Here is an 11336-nt window from a genome sequence, read left to right as displayed (position 1 = left end):
AACGAGAACAGTCACGTTTCGAGTCAGAATCACGACCCTCTCGACGAGAAAATATTAAAGTTGTTCTTGAACAAAGACGACAGAGTTAGGGGCTGAGCAACTTGAAGATTCTGTTACCTTTTTTTAATTGTATTTCAATGTATCTCGCTGTATTTCCATGTATTTCATTGCCTTTTTTTCATTGTATTTCAATGTATCCCGCTGTATTTTATGTATTTCAATGTATCCCGCTGTATTTTATGTATTTCATTGTATTCACTGTCTCGCTATATGCGATGAATGTATTCAATTTTTTTTAATTAATATAATTTATGTATTCAGATGTATTATATAATTTCTCTGAAGATTGCTATGTTTCCGTGGAGAATCTTTTCTATAACTGAAAATAAAAAATTTGTGTGTTATAATTGAGTTTGTTGAGTTATATTAGGAGTCTATTATGTTAATTGATTCACTTTTCGTTTAAAAACAGTGTAATCCCCTATTTTACGTCGTGAATACAGTTGAATACAATAATCTGTCCAGCTGTAATCCCATGTTTCACGCCATGAATACAGTCGAATATAATAACTGATTAGCTAAACTTTCTTGATTCACGCCTATTTTTGCTACTGTATTTATGAATACAGTAGCTTAAATACATCTAATACATCTTATAATAAACAGAAAACATATCTACAATTCGTAATATAACAAATGGTATCTATAGATAGCCAATTACCACTAAAAGATAGTGCTTTATGAAAATTTCTCAAAATTATAACCAAACACAACTTCAACTTCAATTCAAATTTTAGTGAAATTCCAAATTTGATTTTTTTTTTTGGAATTCTATGTCCAAACGCTTACTAGATACTCCCTCCGGATCACAATAAGTTACAAGTTTCTTTTTAGCACGTCCATTAAGAAAATGCTAAATTCTATACAAAAATACCTAGTATAACTAAAATGCCCGTATTAAATACTGGCCACATAGTTATAGTGAGGAGTAAGAAAACTTTTTAGGAATATGCACATAAGGGTAAAAAAGTAAAACAAATTGAATTTTTTCTTGATTACTTAACTGGACAGTTATTTTGAACCAAAATAAAAAAGTAAACTGGCCACTTACAGCTTGTTTGGATGGTCGTTACCTATTGTATCATATCGTATTGTTACTTTAAATACGATATTTGTTTTGATTGTTACTTAAATTTTATTGTATCGTATCGTTAAATCCGTCGTTACGTAACGACGAAATGTGCCACTTTATGTAACGACCGATTTGGTGTGGTTGCGTCGTTATCTTGTCTTTTTCTCTTATCTCACCCTTAACTATTATTAAATTATTTTATTTTATCATTTACCCTACCTTTTTTTATATTAATTTAACCCGTATCATAATTTATCTTTATAATATTACAAATTTATTCTTTATATTGTTAATGTATGATATCATGAAACAACAGCAAATGATACAATCTATCCCAACATTGCATTCATCAAACAATATAGTACAATACAATACAATACAATACGATAAGATACGATACATTATGAAATGACGTGTAATAACCATCCAAACAAGCTGTTATTGTGAACGGGAGAGAGCAGTCCATCTGATGAAAGTAAGGTGGAGTTAAAGTCCACTAAATCCGGAATTACTAGAGTAACCCAATATAGGCAAATAGAGAGGGCGTTAAGTGTCAATCTCAGCGCAGTGACATGGTCCGGGAATCCCACTTCAACCAGAAAAGATTACTAAAATACTCACTCTCTCTCAGTTATAAAGGATGGCGGAGAATTTGGGAGAAGACGTAAAGTAGAGTGTTGAAAAACCTGAAAGCTCTTCCTTGTCTTGTTTTGACACTCTTTTGCTCTCTCCACATTTTATAAAAGCTCCATTGCTTCTTCTTCCTCTTCCGCTTCACTCGCTTTCGCAGGTATTTTCCTCAACTCTCTTTCTCTTCCTCTTCATTCATGTATCAAATGGCGTTGTTGCGCATTCTTCGTCGTTAGTTTTTTTATTTTTTTATTTGTTTTTTTTGGATCTGGGTTTCCCCTGTTTTACAGCCAACTTGTTGATAGAAATTATTTTTAATATAGTCCATTTTTGTTTTGGAACAGAGTGCTCTGTTTTACTGGTCCTAAAGATGGCGGCGAACTCGTCCCCACAGCCGCAGTTTATGACAAACACTGCAAACAAGAACCTTTCCAATCAGCCACTGATTGATGATATCGAATATGATCAGATTGTTGTACCCGATGTCAGTTTTTTACGAGTTTTCTCCCCCTACACCTTTAACTTTTCTCCGAATGTGTTGTGTCTTTTTCTGTTTTGTCTTATGTTAAATATTTCTTTTTCACACTCTTCTCAAAACTTCTATCCTAAAAGAGAGTGACAATCTAGAACCCGAAAAAAAATGAGACACATCAATTCTTTTACAATTTTTTTGGAATAATCGCATTTAAAACTACACAAAACTATTATAAACAGTAATTAATTAAGAATTTATTATTTTAAAAAGAGTATGTTTAACTGCTCAAATTAATACATATGCCATATTCCTATAAACTGTTGTCAGCTGGAGCTATGAACAAGCAATGTTACTTGAGAGTAGAGATAATTGAGTTTTCTTTATTTTGATTTTATATCTTATTTTGCAGATAATTTTTGTACTGTGCTTATGTTTTTCATTGTTGGATATTCCGTATTTTAGTTTGCCCGGTTGTGAGAAAATTTGTAGGACTGGTAGATGGAAAGTTAACAGCATCGTGATTTCTTTCAATTTTCAAAGGGCCTTTAATATACATGCCTATTTTTATCCTTCCCATTTTAAAGTACAAATTACAGATCTATTTCTGTGGTTTTGAAGATGGTTTTTACTTTGTGTAGTTGCTCTGTAAATTTTAGGTTGGAAAGTGAGGATTCTTGTCTTTCTTGCATAGGACTTTTATTGTATAGGACTTTCACTTTCTTTTTACTAGTTCCAAGTTTACCACTTTCATTTTGCTGTTTTAACCATTAACAATATTGAGGTCTATCGAAGATAGACTCTCTGCCGCGTACATCCTACCATTCCCAAACCCCACTTGTGGGAATTCACTTGGTTTCTTGTTGTTGTTGTTGTAATAACCATTGACAATATTCATTTGCTGGCTCCTAACCTTTTACCATTATCTGAACTCTATATGATACTTTTTTTTTGTAACTTCTCTTTGCCATCCTATTTTTATTGATCCTATTTTATTACATCTAAATATGTTTCCACCAGAAATGTTTTAGGAAATCGTCTATGCTTCTTTTCTTTTCTTTTTTTCTTTTTTGTTGTAGCTACTTACACTGCCCAGTTACCAGTGCACCCAATGATGTAAAATCTCTCAATTCAATGACTAGAGTAAAATCTTAATTTAAGATGACGAAATTTGTTAGAAGTTACTTATTAGTAATAACATGTTCTCTGCTTGATATCTTGCCATGCAGCATATCTTTCCAATTCTGGTTCAGTGCAAGCATGTGACAAGATATTTCGCTGGAGTTCTTTTGTGATCTTACTAATTTCCATGAATTCTCTGTCATAGTTCTACTTTGAGTGATTTTGTTTCTTATATAGTGAAGAATAAAAGCTGGTAATACTAAATCCTGTAACCCGTTGTCTCCTCTCACATCATGTCTAGCTCTTCAATGTATCTGGTGTGGCTCTTGTCCGTTACATACAGCTGGAATTAGTTGCTTCATTTTGTTGGAGTACGTCGGTATATAATCCGTGGTGTCAATCAATTGATGAATGTCCTTGTATTTACAGAAGAAAAGCTGGAAGAACATATTTTCATATGTTGGTCCTGGTTTCCTTGTTTGTATTGCCTATATCGATCCTGGAAATTGTAAGTCTTGGTGATGAATTTGGATTTACTAATCACTTATTTTATTTCTGTATGTAACCTTTTTCTTTTCTCTTTACAATGTGCTCTGCAGTTCAAACTGATTTACAAGCTGGAGCTCAATACAAATATGGGGTGTGTATCTGTGTTGCTCTATCTTTCATAATCAAGTGTGCAGATGTCTATAGTAATCCTTAGGGTACAACTATAATTCATTTAGAAATTCTTCTGCAGAATGAATTTTTTCTGAGATTTCTAATACCTTTAATTGAACCGTAATGTATTAAACACCAAGTTTCTTCCAGATTCAAACTAGTCTTCAATCTCGAATAAACATGTAAGGCCTTGTTTTATCTAATAGCTTGGTAAATAAGGCGGTGGGATTTTTTTTTTTCTTCCAACCTTTAAGTGATAGGGGAAAGTCACTCATCTTTGTCAGCGGCATTCTCCTTTCTATCTATCTTGAATTGAATTATGGAGGTGCAATTACTTTCTTACTCTTGTGTATGTGAATCCTAAGAAGTCCCTTACGAGCTGTTCCTCATCTTTTCATTTGTTCTGTTAATCTACAATCTATGTAACAAAGCTCTTACTTGTTTTGCAGTTGCTTTGGATAATCTTACTGGCGTCCTTTGCTGCTCTTGTGATCCAATCCTTGGCAGCGAATCTAGGGGTGGTTACAGGTTCATGATTTTGGATTAGTTGATATTCTTGTCAGTCTAAGCAGTAGTATAGTGGTGATAACAATGTACTCGCTTTGTTACAGGGAAGCATTTAGCAGAGCATTGTAGAAAGGAGTACCCAAAGGTGCCAAATTTCATCCTATGGATCATAGCAGAAATCGCTATTGTGGCATGTGACATTCCTGAGGGTAAGCGGTTCCCCAAATTTGACATAATGTGAACTTCAAATCTTTCTTGATACAAATTCATTAGTTGACCTCTTTCTTTCTTTCTTTCTTTCTTAATTCTGACATGTGCTTGTTTAAGTAGAAAGAGTAATTAGAATATGCAGACTTTCAAGGAAAGGAACGAATCATTTCTCATACTGAAGTTATTTAAACTCATTCATGTCACAAAGGGCCAGTAACTTTAGTTTAATTATCTATCAGTTGCGTGAATGACCAGTCCAACATAAAGAAATAAATTATGGAAAAAATAATATTAATTCATGATGGTCATTTGTTCGTCATTCCTTGTTTGACATTATCTCTTTTGCTAGTTTTACCTCTTATTTCAATTTTGCATTGTCGTCACTACAAGTGTCCACATGGTTGTATGAGAAAAAGACTGGTTCCATAGTTTGCATAGGTTCAAGGAAAGCAAAAACTCCTCTCTTGCCGAAGTAATTTTTTAAACTTGCTCACCTAGGGCGAGTAACTTTAGTTTAAGTGTCTAGCAATTTATGTGAAAGGCCAATCCAACCTAAAGAATTAAATTGTGATTAAGAAATGGGAAGCCTTAGTGACCATTTGTTGGTTATTCCCTCTTTGTAGTTATCTTTTACTTCATCTTTTTATATATTCCACTGCCTCTATTCTATTTCAAACTGGAAAAGTATATCTTTATGCACTGCCCATGCGATAAATGTTTGACAGAAAAAAGTTGGACAAAATGCTATTTTCTTCAGCTATACAATTTGTGGTAATAACATGCCCAACATGGTTCTTTAGGACGTCGATTATTGACTAGTTGTACTGCAAAAGTAGCTGTAGATTATCAAAAAATTGAAAGGGCCGAAATAGCTTAGCATCTTCAGCATGTTGAAATTGGAAAATATCTGGTTATGAACTATTTATAGCTTAAGCACAATGTGGTCTCATGTGAAACGCCACTGTGGTACGGAGATATCAGAAGAAAAGTAGCTCTTCCACAAGTGGGCGAATGTCAAAATGATATGCCTGAGATCACTATTAATCTACTATACACCTTATGGGGTGGTCACCTTCTTAAAGTGGAAGGCAGAGTCAAATATTGTTCTAGTTATATTTCATAAAATATTGATATAAGTTATTTCTAGCTCCAATCTGAGTAATCCATCTAAACTGGAGTAAAATTTTTGTTAACATTTTCGCTTTCATTATGTTTTCACTCATTAGGTCCATCATCCACCCTCTCTGTTGTTTGAACTTAAGTTTCAGCTCTTGCAGTGGACATCTAGTGCATTTCATTTTATTGTAGTGTTCTTTCAATTGTGCAGTTATTGGGACAGCATTTGCTTTAAACATGCTGTTCAGAATACCAATATGGTGTGGTGTGCTGATCACAGGGCTGAGTACTTTGGGTCTACTTCTATTACAACAGTATGGGGTATGGATATATCATTCACATGTGAAATCCCATGCTCAACCATTACTAGAACATAGAGAGTCTATTTAAATAAAATTTCTGTTTCTCCTATCATTCTCGCACTGATTTAACTGACATGAACTGCATTGATATTACAGGTTCGGAAACTTGAATTCTTGATTGCATTCCTTGTACTTACCATAGCTGTATGCTTTTTTGTGGAGCTTGGATATGCAAAGCCGGAGTCTTCAGAAGTTCTCCATGGGCTTTTTGTTCCTCAACTCAAAGGGAGTGGTGCAACTAAGCTTGCTATTTCCCTACTTGGTGCTATGGTTATGCCGTAAGTTCAGACGGATGTTCTCTATACTATTTATGGGATATTGATTCTACTGTTGTTATGTTGATAATTTCACTTTCTGCAGGCACAATCTTTTCCTCCATTCAGCCCTGGTGCTTTCCAGGAAAATTCCTCGATCTGTCAATGGCATCAGAGTATGTTTCGTTTTGAAAGACCTCATATTTCTTCTAATCCTTATAATGCATTAGCTTAATAATGCAGTGTCTGCACACATCTAACTAAGAAAATAAAACATAGAGAGATTTTGAATATCCTTTGTTTGTCGATGTTAGCTGTGAATCATGTAGCATCGTTCTAGCATTGATGCTTAGGGGTCATATCATGATACTATAAACTTGAATAGTCATTTTGTCTGCAATATGTTGTCAGTCCCTAGTTTTATATCAATAATTTGTTAAGCCACTTGTCACTTTCTTTTTCAGTTCACTAACTGTGTGGTTAGGCAAGTTAATGCTTGAGTTGGGTGGTGAACAACCTATAAATTGTATGGGTTACTCCATATGACATTGTTTGACTTAAAGAGCCCTCCTTTCTTTTTCAAAAAGGACACCCTTAACGTTTTAACCTTGTAATCTTCTTTTTATTTAGCACTTCTATATATGATTATGTTATAGGTTAGCTTGTTTGACATAATTAGTGAAATAAATAATTTACAGGACGCATGCAGATATTATCTAATCGAAAGTGGTCTGGCTTTGATGGTGGCATTTCTTATCAACATATCAGTTATTTCAGTCAGTGGTGCTGTCTGCAATTCCTCAACTATGACCGCAGATGACCGGGAGAAGTGTGAGGACTTAGACCTGAACAAAGCCTCTTTTTTACTCCAAGTATGTGATATCATACTGTCAGATAATTTCTATTCACTTAAATTCTACGTTTTTCATGCTTTTTATAATTTTGTAAGTCTTCATGACAATGTTCTTTTTACCTTTACTACCAACAGAATGTTTTAGGGAACTGGAGTTCCAAGCTATTTGCAATTGCTTTACTAGCATCGGGACAGAGTTCGACAATAACTGGGACATACGCCGGGCAATACGTTATGCAGGTGATCTCATGCTATATCATTTCTCTCATCATTTCTGATATTCTTGTTAAACATGTGAAAGCATAACATGATCATCTATGTTCTACTTGTGTTAAGATCTAAAACAAAAATATTTTGCAATGTATCTGTGTCTTAAATGTTTAACATAAGGGGATTGCTCTTATTCGAAGTACATGTTACCTACTTGGGATTTTTCAAGTGGTAATAGTTTAATACATACCATATTCCTTTCTTGGGATTACCTCGTTTTACAGAGAGGCCAATTTCCTAATTTATTAAAGAACTTGAGACACTGCTCAGTGAATGTTGTATCTTTTACTGTATCCTAAAACTAGGAGAGAAATGAGGCTCTATAATCTATAACTGTTAGTTAAATCAAATAAGTGCTCTGTTTCGAGAACCCGTGTAGGTTTATCGAAAGTTGGTGCTTGATTGGTGGACTTTCATGATTAATATAGGTTCAATGTAAAATCAAAGCTCTTTGTATATCTGGCGTAGGAGAGCCACAGCGAATGTCATAAACTTCACAATATCAATGATCAATATCTTAATTTAAGTGGTGTAAAAAGTTAAAATATTCAAAATTGGGCAACTAATATTTGTTTCTTTAGTTTACACTTCTATTTTATTGTTTGTGTAGGGTTTTCTTGATTTACGGCTGAAGCCATGGATAAGGAACTTCTTAACTCGTAGCTTAGCTATAGTCCCAAGTTTAATTGTTTCACTTATTGGAGGCTCTGCTGGGGCTGGAGACTTGATCATTATTGCTTCGGTAAAGTATCCTTACTCGAGCTTTTCATACAGTCCTTAGAAAACTGGCCATCATGTGGAATTTCTTTTGTGTTATGAAATTGAATAATGTAAAATTTACAACTGGCTCGTCTGGTTTTCGACTTGCCTGATCTTGGCCTATGTTCCCTTTACCCTCAAAAAATTAAGAGGCGGTCTGAATCCGTTTGATATTGTGGATCTAAGTTTAAGACCACCACCATTTATGCCAGTTGTTTTTAAATGTTACACTAAAATATTAATTGATCTTTTTATAGGGACTGTCACAAGTTTGATAATTAACATTGAAATTGATCTCCTTAAAAGGACTATGGGTAGGACTGACCACAGACTGGCTCGGAGTGGAACAAACATGTGCATTTTTGAGCTGGCACAACTCGATTGTCATTTTCTAGATGTTTCTATTCTTACCATACAATCTTGGAACACGATTATATAACCTTAATAGAGAAGATGAAAAACTGAGCAGGTAATGTTCTTGAGAACAAGAGTCGAGACATACTTAGTTGAAGGTTTAACAAGCCCAAATTCTTGGTACGTGTCCTTGAGTGTGTTTTTATTTCACCAGTTATTAAAACGGGGTAAGGGGGTTTGGGGCTTTCCCGCGGAGTTAATTCTGACCCACAGAGTAATTAAGAGAAGGTTTTTGCTGGAGTTGATTCTGACCTTCCTGGAACTATGCTATATCTTTTTAAGATCTCATAATGTTTCAGAGCCCTCTCTCCTTTTTCCTGGTTGCTCAAGTGGCTTATCTCTCTGCTCCGCCCAACTCATTTTCCTAGTTGCACAATGAATCTTTTACTTTTGATTGGTTCATTAAGAGGAACCTTACAGACACATACTTGCTGTATAGCTACCATCGGTTCACTAGGTACTAAATTTGGTATAGAATACTAACAATAAAGTTTATTGCTAATGATGCAAACATGTTATAAAATTGAGGTTGCAGTTTTTACACAGCTGACAATGTTTCATGCTATGTTCTAAATTGTTTATGTTAATCCAACTATATTATTTGTATTCTGCAGATGATCTTATCTTTTGAGCTCCCCTTTGCTCTGATTCCATTGCTCAAATTCACAAGCAGTAAAACCAAGATGGGTTCACATGTAAATCCAGTTGCGGTGAGAAATCATCCTGATGCACTTCTTTGATTCCTGTTTACATCCCTAGCACCAATGACAAACTGCAGATTTCATGTATAAAAGTAGTAATGAAAATAATATAACTTAAAACGCATAACAGCTAATTCCAAGAGTGTTGCAAGAATGCCTGATTTTACGATGTCAAGGTTGGGTCAACTGAAGCAGATCCGTAGTCTCTATTAGTGCAAAACTCTTTCTCTCTTGATCAGGATAGTCAACTTCTAATACAGAATCTGCAAATATGAATGGCAGAACTGCAAAACGTTGATTTTATTTTCATGAGGTTTATTTGTTGCATTGTGCATGTTTATGCATTTTATCATAAGTTTGCATAGCATCAAACTGAAACACATTGGGCATCAGGAAGAAACTTGGGAGTTCAACAGTAGGACAACAGGCTCTTTTTTCCTTGCGAACTATGTTAGGCCATAGTGGCCAATCACCTTTGTATTAGTATTTTTAAAAATCTATCAGGTGTATATGCAGTCTGTTCTATGCCTATGCTTTGACCAAATAGTTTTCCCTGCATTGTTGATTTGTTTTCTTTGTGTAGCTAATTTCTTATCTCGTGCAGTAAGCGCTTCCAATTGTAAAAGTACTAGCAAAGCTGTCCAACCTTTGCTCCACATTGACTAAACAATTTTTGTGCTTAAAACTTTTTTCAGGTTTCAGCAGCAACCTGGGTTATTGGCACATTAATCATGGGAATAAATATATATTATCTAGCAGAGAAGTTGGTTACCTCTCTCAAGGATAGCCATTTAGGAAAGGCGGTTAAGGTTCTTTGTGGAATATTAGGCACCTTGTGTTTGTTAGTTTATCTGTGCAGTATCTTGTACTTGGCTATCCGAAAAAATAAGGAAAGCACGCACCTTCTGGCGCTTACAGGGCAAGAAGGTTTACAAGTTTCTGAATCAAACAATCTACCTAGAGAGGACATTCTGCGCATGCAGTTGCCTCAGCAGAGGACCACTAATTGACATGTTCATCGCAGGATTAGAGGTAGATACTGTTGTGTTGTGTACAATTCAGCTAGAACTCATTTCATCTTACCTGTTGTCCTTGGGCATTATTGCCAATGATCCATAGTTGTAATGTTAGAATTGGTTTTACCCATATAGACTTTTATATATAGAGAGCTCTTGATGCCTCGTGACAGGCCAAATATGAGAATAAAATTAGCTCTATTATCTTTATTTCCTTAGTCTTGAATTTCTCTGATTTTCTTAATGTTGAATTTTGTCATAGTTGAATTCCTTAATTTCATTGCTAAACTTGTTTAAGGTGATGTCTTGTGATGATAAATTTTATGTTATATGTCACATAACCAACATAACTTACGCGATACTCTTATTATTTGACTATTATTGGACTTATCGATCTGACTTGCTTGATGATTTTTAATTCCGACTTTTTTTGTAATTAAGATAATTAAAGGACTAAACGAGAAGCAAGAACAGAGTATTAGATGGTAATTAAGATTGGCTTCCTGTCTTCCATCTCTTACTCTCTATTTAACCAAGAATTCAACTGTACATGCTGACAAACAGACAAAGTGATCTCTGTCTAGGTAATTTCTTTCCTCTTTAATAAATTGAAGTACAGCTTCCTCATCGGTATAGATAATTAATAAATTGAAGTACAACTTCGTGTTTTAATATAGTATAGATAATGATAGTATTTTCAAAAGTCTTGAAAAATAATTTGGGGAATGAGTAGTTAATGGCAAGCGTAAAATAGGAAAAAATGATTGTCTTTCTCTTGATTTAGTATAGTAGACAAATAAAAGTAAAAATAGTATATTTTTAATATAATAGACAAATATAAGTAAACGGAAGGAGTAT

At 34.4% G+C, this 11336-nt stretch overlaps 1 protein-coding gene across 1 annotated transcript; it reads left to right on the top strand.

The window, feature by feature from the left end:
- The first annotated feature begins 1693 nt into the window (after positions 1-1693).
- LOC104224141 (metal transporter Nramp1) lies at positions 1694-10688 on the top strand. Its single transcript, XM_009775724.2, has 14 exons — positions 1694-1922; positions 2107-2246; positions 3786-3864; positions 3956-3996; positions 4466-4544; positions 4628-4732; positions 6061-6170; positions 6308-6489; positions 6572-6641; positions 7164-7337; positions 7454-7558; positions 8199-8330; positions 9376-9471; positions 10158-10688. Exons 2-14 carry the CDS (start codon positions 2133-2135, stop codon positions 10470-10472), a joined length of 1602 nt encoding a protein of 533 aa, XP_009774026.2. The 5' UTR covers positions 1694-1922; positions 2107-2132; the 3' UTR covers positions 10473-10688.
- The last annotated feature ends 648 nt before the right edge of the window (positions 10689-11336 follow it).

Source organism: Nicotiana sylvestris, chromosome 3 (genome assembly GCF_000393655.2).
Source record: "Nicotiana sylvestris chromosome 3, ASM39365v2, whole genome shotgun sequence".
NCBI lineage: Eukaryota > Viridiplantae > Streptophyta > Magnoliopsida > Solanales > Solanaceae > Nicotiana > Nicotiana sylvestris.
Note: the sequence above shows the minus strand (reverse complement) of the source record. Positions and strands in the feature narration are given on the sequence as shown.

Bases quoted from the DNA above. Each gene is read 5' to 3' on its own strand.
- LOC104224141 (XM_009775724.2), top strand. From the start codon at position 2,133: ATGGCGGCGAACTCGTCCCCACAGCCGCAGTTTATGACAAACACTGCA. The intron at 4,545-4,627 runs GTTCATGATTTT...GCTTTGTTACAG, and splicing joins GAATCTAGGGGTGGTTACAG to GGAAGCATTTAGCAGAGCAT. The intron at 6,171-6,307 runs GTATGGATATAT...TTGATATTACAG, and splicing joins TTCTATTACAACAGTATGGG to GTTCGGAAACTTGAATTCTT.